The 17,020-nt window shown below is 45.8% G+C and overlaps 1 protein-coding gene across 46 annotated transcripts in view; it reads right to left on the bottom strand.

The window, feature by feature from the left end:
• Positions 1-17,020, bottom strand: part of GRB10 (growth factor receptor bound protein 10) — a 203,955-nt gene that overhangs the window by 80,285 nt on the left and 106,650 nt on the right. For all 46 annotated transcript variants that reach the window (XM_074034979.1, XM_045389134.3, XM_074034977.1 and 43 more), the window contains one exon: positions 3,178-3,397. In XM_074034979.1, the coding sequence (XP_073891080.1) occupies positions 3,178-3,362 (185 nt within the window). In that variant the 5' untranslated portion in view covers positions 3,363-3,397. The remainder of the gene's footprint in view (positions 1-3,177; positions 3,398-17,020) is intronic.

Below are 17,020 nucleotides of genomic sequence, written 5' to 3'. Positions count from 1 at the left end.
TGTGTCTTCAAGTAATTTTTTTGACCATTTTTACGATTTCACAAAATCAACAATCCGTTAGCTTTCCTGAGAGATATGCCACTACAGAAACACACTTTGTGACCACTTTACTTTTTCTCTTTTACCAACTTTCCCTATTTTTAAAGGAAGATCCAGCTAGCTATCCCACATAGACCAGCAAATGATGCATGGATTTAAAATTATGAGAACTCACATGGCATGAAGGGAATCAGTGCTGTGAAATACAGGAAAGCCGTTCCTATAATGGTTTGATGACATGCCAGAAAGTTTATTTTTACTGTGAACAAATCCCACTCTTCCCATAACAGCTTCAGCCTTGGCAAGGCATCCAACTGAAAGGTCTGGCTGTTGTCGTACAGGAGGAGATGGATAAAAGGGGTGGCCAGTGCCACTTTCAGGACATTCCAGTCCACAGCTTCTAGCCAGTGACTTCACCCCGAAGAGATAATCTGATGTTTCAGTGTTCACAAAAGCTTATCTCTTTATTGGGTTGTTTTGAGCATTTTTAAAAAGTCCTGTGTTGACTTTAAAGTGGCTCAGAGACATTGCCTAAGGCAAGACTAAGGGGCATCACCCAAAGACAAAAAATCCCCACGAAAGGGGCTCACAATAGAAGGGAGAGTGACTATGGAGAGGGGTGCTGAGATTTAGGGATGTCAGTGATGGTGGCAGGAACTGCAGAGCTGGTGTGGCGAGGTGCGGGTCCTTCTTCTCTGTGCCTATGCCCTGGCCCATTTGCGTTTGTCTAGAACACATGCGTGGTCCTTGCACTCTCAAAAGCCTGGGTTGCTTCTCCATACAGAAACGGCTCACCCGTCGGCTCTCCTGTGTGTGAGGCCTTCTTGCCCTTTCCAAGCGTCTCCTCTGCCCATACCCTGCCTGCACCCCAGCTCCCTTTGGGTTTTATGGCAGCCCCCGGGAAGTTCCTCTGTAGCGTGCACCATGCTCTGTACTCCCCGGTACCCAGCAGCCTGCTCCATGGCCACTTCCCACCTGCTGCAGTGGGCCAAGTTACCGCCCCGCTGTGCCTCGGTTTCCTCACCTGGGAAGCGAGGGTAACCCACACCACCTCCCTCCGAGGACACTGATAACAAAGGAGGAGCTCATCAGCATCTGCACACAGTAAGCGCTCAGCGAATGGCCTCACTTCACAAAATAAATCTTTGGTGATTCTAGATTGATAACCACATTTTTTTTAATCCACCTGAAAGTGAGAAACAAAACTACTTATCTGAGAGGACACCAGTGAGAAGAGTCTGGGCCCAAGGAATAGTGCCTGTGACCCTGTAGGGAGAGGGCTCTGCTGTCCCACAGAGCAAGACTGCCCCTCCACCCCGGGGACTTAGCGCAGGCAGCCCTGGGGCACATATGGGCAAGTTCAGCCAGAACTCGAGGTTCAAGGGTCCTGGGCAACTACTCCAGCAGGAAGGCAGGCCTTCTGGCTTTCCAGCTCACCCTCGGGCACCTTCGCCATGTGACTGCAACTCTATATTCCCAGGCGCTCCCCAAGGCTACTGTGATGTTCCCAAGAGACACTCCCAAGAGAAAAACAGCTCTCCCACTAGACTTAACTAAGTACAGGAGCTAAGTACAAGGGGTCACGCTTCAAAGAACAAAGTCGAACAAACCCTGGGACAGGCATCATTCAGCATCAATGAATATGACAAAAAGTGAGAAGTCAGAGGGGAAGCTGGGGTGGGAAGCTGGCGAGGCAGCTGACCACAGGCACCAGGGCCACTGCACCCTCTCCCCTCCGTAAGAAACAGCGGCCACCTGGAGCAAGGTGATTATCTGGGCTGCGGAAGACCGAAGATGTCAGACCACAAAGAAAACTCTCAGAAGTTTCTAGAAGCAAGGAAGATCCCAGGAAATGAACGGAGCTCCCTGGAAGACGGGGTGCTGAGACAGGAAGCACCGGAACCCCATCCTGACAGAGGCCAATGAGGGCAAGGGGCAGTACCAGCAGAGATGGCTGTACATCCTCCACGAAGGCCCAGAGAGGCAGGCAGGGTCCCACGGAGCCCCACGCCATCCCCGCCATGGACTGCAGCAGGGCAGACAGGCCAATCCTTGAGGGCTGCCGCTGGCTCTCAGCTTGACTCTATAAAGATCTTCATTCAGAATGTCTAAGGTGCTCTCAGCACCTTCTCCTTCAACACGACCGTTCTCTAGACACCCTCCTCCCAGGCACTCGAGACAAAATCCAAGTCACCCTCCACACACTCTCTGTCTCCTCACAGCCCTGGCAAAATTCAAGTGCTGGCAAAACGCAGCTGCCCCTCCTCGGCAACGCGCTCAAATCCCCTCTTTCTTCATCCTCGGGCAGCGCACAATCATCTCCCATTCGGGGGCTCCTGAAACCGCTTCCAAACCGGCCATGCTGTGCCAACCCTGCTGCCCTCTACCACTGTCCCCATGACCCCTGGCAGCCAGAATGCTGGTGTCAAAACTCAAACCCAGCCCCTTCACGCACCTGTCCAGAACTCTTCCCCATGTGGCTCCTGAAAAGGGCACACCAAGTGTTTCAGCACTGGCCTCCATCTGCATCATCTCTTCTGCTTATAAAACCTCTGCCTCCATCTATCTGAGCTCCTACAACCCTTTGACATCTGTTCAGAGATCCCACCTCCCAGGAACCTCCTTCAACGTCCCCAGCACGTTCCTCCCTCCAGCCTCCCTGTTTCCACAGAGATGTGCCTACCCATGAATTAGCAGAGGAATGTGGCCAAATGCAACTCCGAGGGAGGTTTGGGGTTATACGACAAGCTCCGGGGGGTGCTGTAGCTGCTAGCCTCCCAACCCTACTCTGGGTAGTGAGGGCTTGGGGCATGCCATCAGCTCTATGGCTGTTCTTTCAATCTTCCCAGAGATTTTTCCTCTGGTGGTTTTCCTGCATATCCCTCTACCTAGCACAGTGCCTTGCACATAGCAGGCACTCAATAAAAAGTACTGGAATTGAACCGGCTACAAAGTTCAACCCAAGCGCGGCACACCACACACACTCAGTGTATCCGTTATCCCATCAAAGGAATGTATGTGCCTCTTGGTTTTGCAAGGCCAACACTGTTCCCCCCAAGACCATTTAACTCACAGAGAGAGATGTCGTCGACAGCTCTCTCCCTTGGAGAAGGCTCTGCCTGTGAGGCCTGGACTTACCTGACAGCAAGGATGTGCACAGGCTGGGAGCGCTGCACCCTCTGCCTCGGGGACACCTGTGGCTGGACGGACCGAGGGCCTGAAGCCCGAGGTTGGCTGCGGTCATGCTGGCCATTCTGCAGGAGGGGCACTGTGTCTGACTGCATGCTGCAGGCTGAGTACAGGCTATCCAGGGATGCGTTCATATCGTTCACCAGGGCTTCCAGGTCCACATCATCCTCTGCACAGAAAAAGGCAAGAGCAAAAAAGAAACTTTAGCAGTGGAGAGCAATCAAACCCAAATGTACATCTTGGTAATCAGGTTCCAAACCTCAATCCTATTTTTCAAATGCTATGTAAGCGGTAGTGGGGCAACACTGAGAGAAGTATGACTGTATGGAAGCATGCATATTACATGTATTCATCATGATTGACATTCCGAGGCAATTCAATCATTAGAGCTGGGCTGCATTTCTACCTGTCTCCAGGGAGAAGCCATTTGGAGCATCTGCTCAGTTCCCTTCAGCACCCTGTTCTCTCCTCCCCACCCACTCCGGTAGGCCACACACAGCCATAGCTGCATAGCACAACCCCACTGGCCTGGACTCAGCTGACTGAATCACAGGTGTCTCCCAAGATCAGGACTCTCTCCTCCCTGGGATTCCAGAAGTGAAACAAGAGACAGAAACAGAGCAGCACCCAACACTGACACTGGTTCCAGCCCAGAAAGGTTAAGTAGGAGCTGAAACTGTGACAGAGGTTTATGTGTGGCTGCTACTACAACACACGCCTGTGGGCTTCGGGTGCCCACCCATCCTCTTGATTGGCCAGAGTACAGAAGGAAGCCCATCTTCACATCTTCTCCCTCTGCATGGGGCAGTGCAGAGAGAGAAGCCACAATGGCACAGAGAGTAAGCCGAGAGAGAGAGAGCGGAAAATGCCCTTTAGTAAGGGAGGAATGAGCACACAGAGACTGTGATGGTTGGTTTTATGTGTCAACTTGGCTGGGCCATGGTCTAGTGTTTTAGCTAAACACTAGACTAGACTAGATGCTGTGAAGGTATTTTTTAGATGCAATTAACATTTAAACCACAGACTTTGAGTAAAGCAGATTGTTCTTCCTCATGTGAGAGGGCCTCAGCCCATCACCTGAAGACCTGAATAGAAGAAAAAGCCCGGCCTCCAAGGGGAAAGATGGAATTTTGCCTCCAGACCTGAACTGCAACCCTTCCCTGGACGTCCAGCCTGCCAACCTGCCCTGCAGATTTTGGACTTGCTAGCCTCCAGTGTCATAAGCCAATTCCTAAAATACATATGTCTCTCTCTGTATATAGCCTATTTAATGGGTTGCAGCCCTATCTCTGTTTCTCTGGAGAAGCAGACTTAACACACATGGGCTCAGGATCACAGACAGCAAGACGCTCTTCCTAACAAAGGCTACAGCGTTTGGTCGGTAGGAAGGAAAGCAGAGACTGGCACTTGCAAACTTGCTCACCCTGGCCTGCTCCTACTGGCTCTGGGCACAGGGCCTGGGACATGGGCTTCCTATTTCTTAAGAGTCCTCAACTCTAATAAGAGCTTAGCAACAGTGTCCACCCCACACGGGGGTTGTAAGGACTAAGTTAGTTATTATCTGCTTTATAACAGAGCTTGGCACACAGTAAACAGGAAGATGTTATTTATTAGCCCTATTTCATCTATTTCTTACAGAATAACAAAAAGTGGTCATTATTAACCTGGCTTAACAGCTGAGGAAACAGGCCTGGAAGAATTAAATCACCTGCCCAAGGTCACATAAGCAGTATTGAAAACAAGCTTTGCAGCCCTCATTCTCCCCTACCAGGTGTGTGCTCCTCACAGAAGCTCCAGAGGGGCACTCTGCGCTCTGGGTTGGAAGGCTTTTGTTTTAAAGGGCTCCCCTCATCTCCCAAGGTTAAAGGGCATAACAAGACAAGACATAAGGAAACCAAATGACAACAAGGAGGGAGGGAGGTCCTGGGCAGCCACAGTAGTGCAGAGGGTGCGGAGGGGGGCAGGGTCACCCCGGGGGTAGTGCTTCGGCTTCTGGGGTGAGTGGGACAGTAGGATCAGGGTTTAGCCAGATCACGCTCAAGATCCTGGTGAAGACAGACAGACAGAAGGGAGGGGTGAGGACAGAAGGGAGGCTGCTGAAATGGCAGCGATGAGACCACTGAGGCCTGGCCAGCATAGCCCCTGCTGGAAGAACAGAAGCCACATTCAACCCAGGCCCAGGGGAGAGGGCAGGGGCTGGGGACCAGCACGCTGGAAGAGGAAGGGTGCCTTAGAAAGATGGGTTAGATGGATCCGAAGATGCGGACTGGGTGAAATCAGCAGCTGAGACTCAGCAAGCAGGGCCCTGTGTGCCCAGGATCTGTGTGGAAGGAGGGAAGAAGAGAGATGTTGCCATAGTTCGGGTTGTGAATGGTCAAATATTAATCCTGGCCAGATATTAAAAGGACAAAGTGCTGAATCAATAATTAATAATTACTGCATAATCAATAATTAATGACCAGGGAGAACACTCAGAGTCAGCAGGCGAACTCTTGCTCATAGTTCCGGGGAGGTGGTGGGGAGGGAAGAGTTGGTTGGCAAAAAATCAGGACCCCTGGAGGGGCAGGCATGTACCTGCCTGAGCTCCCCGAGGTCCCAAAGGCTGTGGCCTTAGGGAGAGGAGAGTCTCTCTGTCAACTGCTGGAGCGAAAACTACTGTCCAGAGTACTCTGCCTGCCAAAGACAAGACCTCAGTTCTGTATTTATTGAGACTGCTGCATTCATTTTGAGGAAAAGTTCTAGTAGACACCATGGATCTGGGGCTTTAGGAAAGTTCTAGAACGTATGCATCATGCACCCACTCATCTCCTACACTCCTATTTAGCTGACAGGGAATAGTTGCTTAATTGAAGCTCTGCAAAACAATTAGCACGAGTGCCACTCTTAACTTACCATATTAACAGCTCAATATTTCTATCTCAATGGGCCATCTAAAAGTCAATACTGGCTAAAACACAAAGTTCACTGTAAGTATAGTCGGTCTTGGGTGATGCAGGAGGTTGGTCTCAAAGCCGCACACACGCACACATGCAAACATGTCCACACACGTGCACACACATGCATGTGTGCTGTGGGGCCACGCTGCCAATTCAATGCCAGGCTTTTATCCTGCTTTGGACATAAAACAGTGGTACAGTTCTCACTCTGGGAATGCTCTCTTCTAGGAAAACAACATGTTTTCATTCCCTCTGGGGAATTTTCATGTGCAGTTATTTCTCTCTATGCATTCCCAACAGCCCCTGGCTGTGCTCCCCAGGCAGGCAGCCCCCAGCGGTCTCCCATCCTTTTCCTGCTAAGCCTTCTCTCAGTCAACCAGATCATTCCTGGGTCACATCTCTGCAATTAGGTCAAATGCAAAGTACTTCTGTCATTATTCAAAGTGAATACAAGGTAATAGATGCCAAAATATAAATGCAACACATGTTCTCAAAAGGCTTTTACTCTCCTCTGAGGTGGATTATTTGTACAACTCTTTTCTACTTCAATACATTCAATCCTGAATCTTTTCAACAAAGCCAGGTCAATCTGATAACTCAATAGGTTATAATCTTCATAAACTGAATCCAACCACTCTATCTGGATGTTTCAAACCTTCATACTTTCCGGAGCCATTAGAGCAAAAATAAAACTTTTTAGAAAATTTAAAATGCCCTACTTTAGAAACAACCGTAAAACGTCCTGTGGGGTTCATTAGCATTTTATCTGTTTAGATAATAAAATCACTTATGGTTCTCAGACTTACAAGCTTCACTAAATTCTAATGAAGAGCGACAGTTAAATCTTCCAAACAGGGGTTTTAAAGGTCTGATTCAAAAAAAGACACTTTTTCATATTCTACACCAATTTTTTTTTTAATTACTACATTAAGATACGACTGAAATCACACTGAGTTCTTATAAGTATCCCTATGGCGTCTATTCTGTCAGCTGGTCCACCTCAGTAAGGACTCTGTGTGCCACCTCTGTGCATGTGGCCAACTGCAAAATTCTTGTCCAGTCCCATGAATCGAAGTGGATCAATAATCACCCATTTGTGAAAGGCCTTCTGCCATGTAACAGAAGTGGGAGAATCAAGTAAACAAATGCTTCTCACAGTGAATATTCACATTGTCTCTTTAATGTTAACCTGATGCCAAAATATTCTCCATGAGGCTGCCCCACTTGGAGGAATACTGAAAGGGGCAGGAAAAAAATAATTTTATATATAAAATTTCACTTCACACAGATTTATACGAATGTATTTTCTGCACAAATATAGTCAAACAACATGGCTGCCAATCAAGTTGTTAATAGTTATTTTCCTTCTTTAAATAACCCAATCGAAAACTGGGTATCAACTTTGCCCCAAATATCTGAGTAACTTGTCTGATCTCAAATTCACATCTCATCTAGTTTCACCGTCATTCGCAAACTGAGGTTGGTTTAGTTTTAAGATAGATATAAACTCAGGGAAACACATGTGCCTTGGGCTTATCAATCATCACAAGTAAATGTCTTCCAAACAGCAGGCTAGGTGTGCTGACCAGGAAAAGGCAAGGAGGACAGAGAAACTCCTGGGGCAGAGGATTTAACTTCTAGCACCACCTTACCGCCTTCACCAACACATTTCTTAGTTTACAGCACCATCTAGTGTCTTCTTTACATTGTTTACGAATTAAAGATGCCACTGGATTCAACTTACTAAATGATTTGGCACCATAAGGACATGCTATTTGCACCATGTATTTAGGACGTGTCCATTACGGTCCCTTCTTCACAGACCTACACAAGCATCCATCAGTGTGCAATGCCCTCAGAGCTTTCTTCTCTACCCCCTTCCCCTATTTTCATATGGAAGATATACCCTGTTAAGTCATAAACAGCTGGGGTGGGCGTATACCATTAAGTCAAAGCAGATTCAGTCCCTAAGTAAAAAATAGATGGTACTTCATGTGAAAAGTCTCTAACACATGTGCAAAAGCCAAAGTCCTTACACATTTCTATCTAGAAAAGAAGTGAAGGTCAGGCTGCAAAAGTGTTTTCCACTAGACCATGTTCACTTGGCAAGCAATTTCTGTTAACTTCTAACCAATTAAAACTTTGTGCAAATATAACTTAACCTTCTACTGAAATATCTTTTTGCGCAACAATTCATCTTCTATTCTCATGTATTCTAGTCACATGCACTTAATTTTCCATATATAGAGTTTGGACATAAGTAAGTAGAATAAGAAAGTCGGGTATTATATGGTTAGAGTATTATTCTCTATCATATTTATGATATTTAAAGATATTCAGCAAACACAAAAGCAAACCACCTAACCACAACTCCAAATAAAAATACAAATGGAATCAATGCTTTATTTTACGGGTGCCTACACACAGGCAGGATTTGAGGCAGAAAATAAAATCCCTAGAATTAGTCTGTCCAGCAAATGCATATAAATACCCTTGTACCTAGAAAGAGCTACACGGTCATAACTCTTGTCTTTCAGTGTTTACAAGAGAAACTGTCTTCTCCCAACCTTTGTCAAAAGTGCATCCTCTCCTCTCTAGCTAGCTCACAAAAGACAAAGGTAACCACCATTTTCAGTCTCTAGTAATTGAGAAAATGCATGTCAACAAACTGATGAATTTAACAATTTGTAAGAATATATGGTTTTTGGTTTTTCATTATGAACAGACACATCTGCAAAAGAGTCGTGGCCTATGCTAATGGGCAGTGGCTGGGCTCCAATCAGTGCTTTTGCCTATGGGGACTCAGCAGCCTCCACTCCGACTCCCTGGACCCACAGGCCACATGGGCAGAATCGCCATCCAAAGCACATTCAAAGTTCGTGATGACATAAAACGGGACAAAAATAAACATATATCCTGGGCATAACATAGTTAGACAAAGCTAAAATCACAAGGATCCTCTCAGTTTGCTGAGGCTACACTCACTTGTTCCTTGATTACTATTTACAGGTAGTTTCTTAATGATTTTTCTTAGAATGTTTTTTCTTCTCCTAAGACAAATGCAGGCTAATGTATCCAGGAAGGCTGCATACATATGTAATCCTATATTCAATTCCTTGAGGGCGGGTGCATTTTTTTCTGCTACCTTGAAACTCCAACCAGACCCTCCTCCAAGAAGATCCCAACATGACTTACAGATCCAGGGCCCTACTCAACAATTCTACAGGTAACACAAAATACGGAGACTATTGATTCTCTGCTTTCATAAAATCTGTCCTCTGCTCTCCTTAAAGCTACATTTAAATATACACATTCTTTCTAAATAAAGCACTATCCCGCCTTTTGAGTGTTTAAGTATCTATGGCTGCTATGCTATTTAGATTCAGAGCAATCAAGAAGCGACTTGAGAGCCAAATCCTAGAGTCTACAATCAAGAAGATGAGGCACAGCAAGCACAGCTCATGAGCTGCCCGGCAGGGTGCAGAAGGCTGGGAGACAAGAAAGGAGCCCCTCCACGGAGAAGCCACCGGCTCTACCCCAAAGACAACCATTGGATATGCAGAGAGCCCTGAGCTGCATCCCTGGCCCTTTCGGACTTCAGGCAAGCTGCTCCAGTCTTCCGGCCTCCTCTTAGTTCCAACTCGAGGAGCGATGGTGTTTATGGCTCCCAGGATGCGGCCTCACCTGAGGCTCTCCAGACCCTTTCTTCTTTGTTTCCTTGAAAATGTGACTGTTAACGGTAGATAGAGAAAAATCTGTATTTTACAAATGAGCTGCTAAAATCCTATCTCCCTTGTGGAAGGAGAGAGGATTCTTACAACGCAACAACCAGGAAATGATTCTGTTGCCAAAATAATCTGGTTTATGAGCCTCTTTCCTCTGTGTGCACACGGAGCCTGCCATGAAGCACTGAAAAGACTGCCTGGGCATCTGAGTGTATTTGAGTTTACGGGGCTCCTTCAAAATGCGAAAGTAAACATTTGACATGCTTTCTGCAAGTTTCCATTTACATTTTTCATGTTTCACAGGGGCTGCACCCTTGCCTTCCAAGTGAGGTGTAATTAAGTCATTTTGCCCTAGCCTTCCTGCTTCTGCGCCTGGTAGAGTTTAATTTCACCAGCCAGGGGTGCCAAGCTAATAGAATTTCTGACTCTGGGTGTGTCAGTGCTGGGCGGAGGAGTCTCTGAGCCCCTGGCTGATGAATCCTGAGTATGTCACATGATCCTTAAAAGAGACAGAGCAGGGGACGGTGGGGGGCTTTGCTTTCCTTGACTGGAGGCAGCCCTGCCACCCACTCAAGCCAATGTGTCTGTTGCCCCCCAGCACTGGCCACCTTGGGAACCAAGATATTGGGAAGGGACCTGAAGGGCATAAGGGAATATCCACCGCCTCTTGAGAAGGGATTTTAGCTCGCCCCAGAATGCCTGGAGCAGTTGGCTAAACAGGGCAGTTTCAGGAGCCCCTAACCTCTTTGTCCAGGGTGTGGCGAGTCACTCCAGTGAGGAAGAGAGTTTGGTAGGTGGCAGCCTTTGCCTTTGCATCTCTTTGGGTAGATTGCTAGGCTTCCCTCATTTTGGCCTATACCTCTGCTGACGTTTTCCCCAGGCTCTGGGATTTAGGTGGGAAAAGTCATTAATGTGCCCTCAGGCAGGGTCAGAGCCACGATACCTGCTATTTGGCGTTTTTGGTTAAGTGTGTGAAAAGGCTTGGTAACAATATTTGAAAATCAATGATCATGTCAGCTCAACATCACCCGAACAAAGGGATGACCCCCATTTTTGCTTTTTATCTTTCAGGCCTTTACTATTTCCAGTTAAGCATTTGACAAGTTACAAACCAATATATATACTACTTTCTTTCTGTACTTTTTCACTTGTCATTTTACAGCAGTGGTTGGAAAAGTTTTAAATCAGAAATGAGTATTTACACTTTGGAAAATATATTTGAATCTGAGAGGAAAGGTGGCCTAAGGAATGAGATTTCATGACAGAAAGTGGTTTTTATTAATTAGTAACTGTCAGCATATAGTTTCCGGTCCAATTCAAAGGGGAGGGAAACATAAATCTGTTAAATCTCAATGCTCACACTGAAATGTTGCAATGGGGAAATTTGGGCTTATTCATATTCAATAATTAAATATCTTCAAAGCTTAGAAGAAAGAAATACAAATCTGTTTTTCTTTGTTCTATTTTTAAAAAGTAAAAGCAGATGTATGCCCCCCAAAATTGAAAGTAGGGACTTGAAGAGGCAATTGTACACCCATGTTCACAACAGCACTATTCATAGTAACCAAAAGGCGGAAACAGCACAAGTGGCCCTCAACAGATGAACAGATAAAGAAAATGTGGCACATCTACATACAATGGACTATCATTCTGCCACAAAAAAGGAAAGTGCCTCTGAAACGCACTAGAACTCAGAAGAGAACCTTAAGGACATAATAAGCCAGTCACAAAAGGATAAACACTGTCTGATTCCGCTTATGACGTCCCTAGAGTAGTCAAATTCCTATAGATAGTGGAATAGTGGTGGCCAGGGGCTGAGGAAGGAAATTTATTTGACAGGTATGGAGTTTCATTTCTGCCAGATGAATAGAATTCTATGGATAGATAGATGGTGGTGATGGTTGTGCAACAATGTGAATGTTCTTAATGCCACTGAAGTGTGCATTTAAAAATGGTAAGGATGGGCTGGGAGTGGTGGTTCATACCCGTAATCACAGCACTTTGGGAGGCCGAGGCGGGTGGATCACCTGAGGTCATCAGGAGTTCGACACCAGCCTGACCAACATGGTGAAACCCTGTCTCTACTAAAAATACAAGTATTAGCCGGGTGTGGTGGTGTGCACCTGTAGATCCCAGTTACTCAGGAGGCTGAGGCAGGAGGATCACTTGAATCCGGGAGGCGGACACTGCAGTGAGCTGAGATCGCGCCCCTACATTCTAGCCTGGGTGCCAGAGTGAGACTCCGTCTCAAAAAAATAAATAAAAAACAAAAAATAAAACACAATGGTAAGGATGGTAAATTGTGTTAGGTGTATTTTACCACAATTCAAAATAATAATTAAAAAACAAAAGCAGTTTTTAAATTGAATTGTTCCCAGGTTACCCTCCAGGTGATGCCAAGCAGACTGGCTTGCTAAAGGACCAGGACAAGGCTGGTCATTTCCTAAGTTACACTAAACACAGATTCCTCTTCCTAGAAAAATAAGAATTTTCAGTATAAATGTGTTTGCTTCCCCACTAATCCTGCAGACCACGGCAGGTGGGATTTTAAAAAACTGTTTATCTTTAATGACACATGCAAAGTGCCACTGCCAGTGGAGGCTCATTAAATTAAACTTATAAAAATGTAGACAGTCTATCTCCTTTTACAGACAGCTGGGCCAACAGCCCCTCACCCATTTCCCCAGGACAACTGGTGGCAAAGGCTAAAGTCTAGGGCAAACTTCAGAATCAAATGCAGATAGCCTGGCGGCCAGACAACTGCAACTCTATCATCACCAAAAAAAAAAAAAAAGTAAGATAATAATTAATCACTCTGTACTTTGAGTCCAGTGAGTTTTTTTTTTTTTTTTAAATTGTGGTTTAGGGAGTTGTACAGTAATTCTATTTAAAAAAAAAAATAAGGAAAGCAATTCATCTTAGTGATTTCATCAAAGACCTGGCATCCAATGTTCAGTGAGCATCCCCTAGAAAAGCATGTAAAGTTTCCTCTTTCCTGGGTTTCATCCTGACACACTGTTGCAAGGAAGCACCTGGGCATTACTAAGATCACTGACGGGTCAGGCCCTTTATGACTGCCTGGACTCTGCACCATAGAGCCTATACAACACAGGAAACAAATTTTCCACTACCAAAACATTACAGCCTGCCCGACAAGAACCAAAAACCTAAGCTAAAACTGCATTTCATATGCACAGATTCAGCTAAGCAATTCTATCTGTACTACTCAAAAGACACTTCGGGAGTGACAGAGAAACATACCCACAAAATATCCCTCAAAAAGAGCAAAGGATTAACTGCATCTTTCCCAAGTCTTCCTCAGCCATTTGATCTGTTTCCTCTCAGGCTTTTGATTTTAATTCCTAATTCTTCTATTACATCACAAGTCACGGAGAAGCAGAAGTACACAAAACTATATAAATAACTTGTCATTCTGGAAGGTTCTCATTTTCCATGAACCCTAAAAATATTAGCCCGAGAACACTGGAATTGAAGAGGGAAAATTCACGTTATGGTTCAAATTTCTGTCACTCACTAGCACTGTGCTCTCAGAAAGTCCATTTTTTAAAGGTAAATTAGACACTGGGGAATCTTTACCATCACATCCAATGTTAACACTCTATGATTCTGTGGATTTAACTCCATAAATTTAAAATCCATTCATTTACCCGATATTTTTCTTCATTCAACAAATATTTGCTGAGCACTAACTACATCACTTCAGGTATTGGAAATACAGATGTTAACAAAACAGACATAAATCCCTGCCACCTTGATGCAGTGACGTCTTAAGCAACGACCTTTGGAAAAGGATTTGCAAGGCTAAATATAACATAGCAAGGAAGGACAGGAAACTGTTTTTACTACTTCTGGAAAAATAATTCCCTCCACAAAGAAGCTAAAACCTGCTTCAGTTAAGCAGCAACTAAACGAGAGACAAGGAGGTGGAAATATCCCGTAGGAAAGAAAAAGTGGGCACCCAACGGCAAGGGGGACTGGAGCCCAAAGGAGGGATCCCAAGCCCCAGGGTTCTGCAAGAGAGGTGGGAAGTCAAGGGAAGCGCAGAGTCGAATACAGTGTGCGTCCTCAGACGAAGAGTTTCTTGGCAGAGTTCACGACGCTCCCAGTTTATAAAAGTATCCCAGAGGCCAGAAATTCTCCTAGGATGGTTATGCACACTGCTTGGCAGAGAGAAGACTTTTAAAATGAGATCTCTGTTTACAGGCAAGACAGTCAAGCAGAGGGCATTCAGCTCTAAAAAGAGCCTGAATTCTAAGTCATCAGGACGAGAAAAGTCATTCTAGGAGAACAGTACCAGGCAATTCCAAGAAATGGCAGTTCTCCAAAAACTGAAATGCCCAGGAGAGAGGAGCCGGTTTTCCAGAATGTGGATGGAAATGCTGCTTAACCAGAAAAACAGGACATATCAGATGGGCCTGAAGGGGCAGATGATCTAGAGCTGTAACCCTCAAACCGCCAGATGCGTGGGGCCACCTAGGAACTTCTGGGGTGGGAAAACCGGTTCCTGGGATGCACCTGGCATTCTGATTCCCAGTCTCTGGGGGTGGGTTCAGAAATTGAACAGAGTTCCTGCTAGGGTCTGAATAGCTGTGCTCTCCCAAAATTCATGTGTTGAAATCCTAACCTCTTCAGTGAAGGTATTAGGAGGTGGGGCCTTTGGGAGGTGATTGGGTCATGGCGGTAGAGCCCAAATGATGGAATTCGTGCCCTGATAAAGCCCTGGAGAGACCCTTCCCCATTCCACCATGTGAGGACACGGCAAGAAGACGCCATCTGTAATGCAGAGGGTGAGTCGTCACCAGCTGCCAGATCTGGGAGCACCTTGATCTTGGACTCCCCAGCCTCCAGAGCTGGGAGAAATAAATTTCTGTTGTTTGTAAGCCATCCAGTTGATGACATTTTCTCACAGCAACTCAAACAGACTAAGAGTTCCAAAATGAATGCTTATTATTTTTAAGATAATTATTTTTGAGGTGCCTTTTGAATAGCACCCCAGGGAGAGGGGATGCTCCAGGTTTTGATGAACAAAGTGTGGAACAAGTACAGGGAGAGAGATTTCACAGTGGGGAGTCCTAAGAGAGGAAGAGACTTGTGTTACGATTTTTATTGCTTCTCTCTATAGAACATTACATTATTAATGAGCATGACAAACAAAAGCCACCATTTTGTGAGCACCTGCAAGGTACCAGATCCTATGCCAGGCAATTCTCACAGTTCAAGCTGTCCCCAATTTTCCTACCAAACCAGTCAAGCAGGCATGTTTACATATTTCAGGGAAAGAAACTGAGGCACCCAATAACTCAGCTACCAAGACACAGACTGGAGAGTCTGCCTAACTCCAAAGTTGCACATACTGCCTCCTTACATTTTAATAATTGTCTTTAGTTTTTTCCTCACTAAATGTAAGTTTTATTTTAATTTTTTATTTAGATACCTCCCTTTGTCAGTGAACTTGAGTTTCTAGAAGACGAGAGCTGCCCTTGCCTCATGACCTTACCCTGAGTCTGGCACACACCAGGTACTCAGTACATGTTAGTTGAGTAGTTGGGAAATAGACTCATCAGTTTCCATCAATCAAGCAGTAGAATTTTCCCGAAAGCCAGACAGCCAGGCAGAGTTCCCAAACTCTCTGGAGGCTGCTGTATCTCCAATCTTTTAGTTTCCTGGAAAAAGGCCCAGAGGGTAACCCACCAGGTATAGAAATGCCAGATTGTCTTATTCCAAAAATGGATGGCACGCGTCCAAAGAAGATTTGTTCCAGGCCTAGGAATCTATTGATAGGACACATTCCCCAGCAGTCAGGCCTTACCAAGTCTTACCGGACCATGCCAGGCCTCCCTGCTCCTCCGCAGACTGCAGGAGTGACACTCAACAAGCCCTCCGTTATGGCGAGCCTTCACAACTCTGCCTTGAATCCTGCCTTGCCCATCCCAGTAGTGTTTCTGTCCAGGAAATGCAGCAAATGCAACGCCTACCCTGGGCTTCTCTGCTCTGGGAAACCCCGGCTGCCTCTTGCACGCATGCTTCCCACACAAGCCCAAGCCTTTCATGTCTCCACTCAACCCTGGATGCAGCTCCATGCATCTGCGGATCCTGCCGGAGGGAAGACATCATTTGGCATGTCACTACCTTCTTCTCTGCTTCTGCATGGTGTCTACAAAGCAATAAATCTGCTGTCCTTCAAAGAACAGCAGCTGCCCATGATATAAAGTCAGTCTCCCCCTCGGTACCTTGTCCTGCCAGCAGAGACCACAATGGAATATGAGAAGTTGGCGCTTGGTGGGATGCTGGGCGCTGCCCTGGGAAGACTTCTATTTCCAAATGGAAGGTGAAAACAAGATGTGTCTGACACATCATGTCCTTACTGCTCACATCTCCAAGGAGCACAGACACTTAGCACTCAACAAAGCCAAATTCAGTATTGTATTTCACAAGTATTCCTCATCTGTTCTGCTCAGTGCAGCGTATGCTGGTGAAAAAGAGTGGTTCAGATTGAGAAACCGTGGAGGGGAGGGGGGAACAGTACAAGAATCTAGCACTATGCCAAATGTTCACATATGGCATCTACGTAGCCTTATGCCAAACCATGAGCTAAATGCTATCAGCCGCATTTCACAAATGAGAAAACCAAGGTCAGCAAGGCTAAAACACACACTCAGCGTCACACAGCCATGAGTAAAACCTGATTCCTCCTCTGGTTTAACTACAAATCCAACATCTTTCAGTTTTCCCAAAGATTTAAAAAACAAAAAACAACATGATCCCTGGGCTTAAGGAACACAAACTGCAAAGACAGACATATATTTGATAATTTAATAAAGCGAAGTATGACAGGTTTGGGGGAGAAGTAAAATGCCACAGAGGATACCAAAGAGGAAGCAGCTGCTTTTAATGGGCAGAGGGAGAAAGGGAAGCATCCAGGGAGAAGGCATTGTCATCTCTGTCAGAACCAAAGAATGAGAGAAACTTAAACACACAAAAGAGGTTAAATCATTCCCGGCTAGGGGCTGCCCACAAAGGCAGGGGAGGGCAAAAATAAACTGCGGTTCCAGAAAAGCAAGCTGTCTATGCAGCTGGCCCAGGTGATGTGTGTATAGGAAGGACGTGAGA

This window comes from Macaca fascicularis, chromosome 3 (assembly GCF_037993035.2).
Source record: "Macaca fascicularis isolate 582-1 chromosome 3, T2T-MFA8v1.1".
In the NCBI taxonomy this organism is placed as follows: Eukaryota; Metazoa; Chordata; class Mammalia; order Primates; family Cercopithecidae; genus Macaca; species Macaca fascicularis.
Note: the sequence above shows the minus strand (reverse complement) of the source record. Positions and strands in the feature narration are given on the sequence as shown.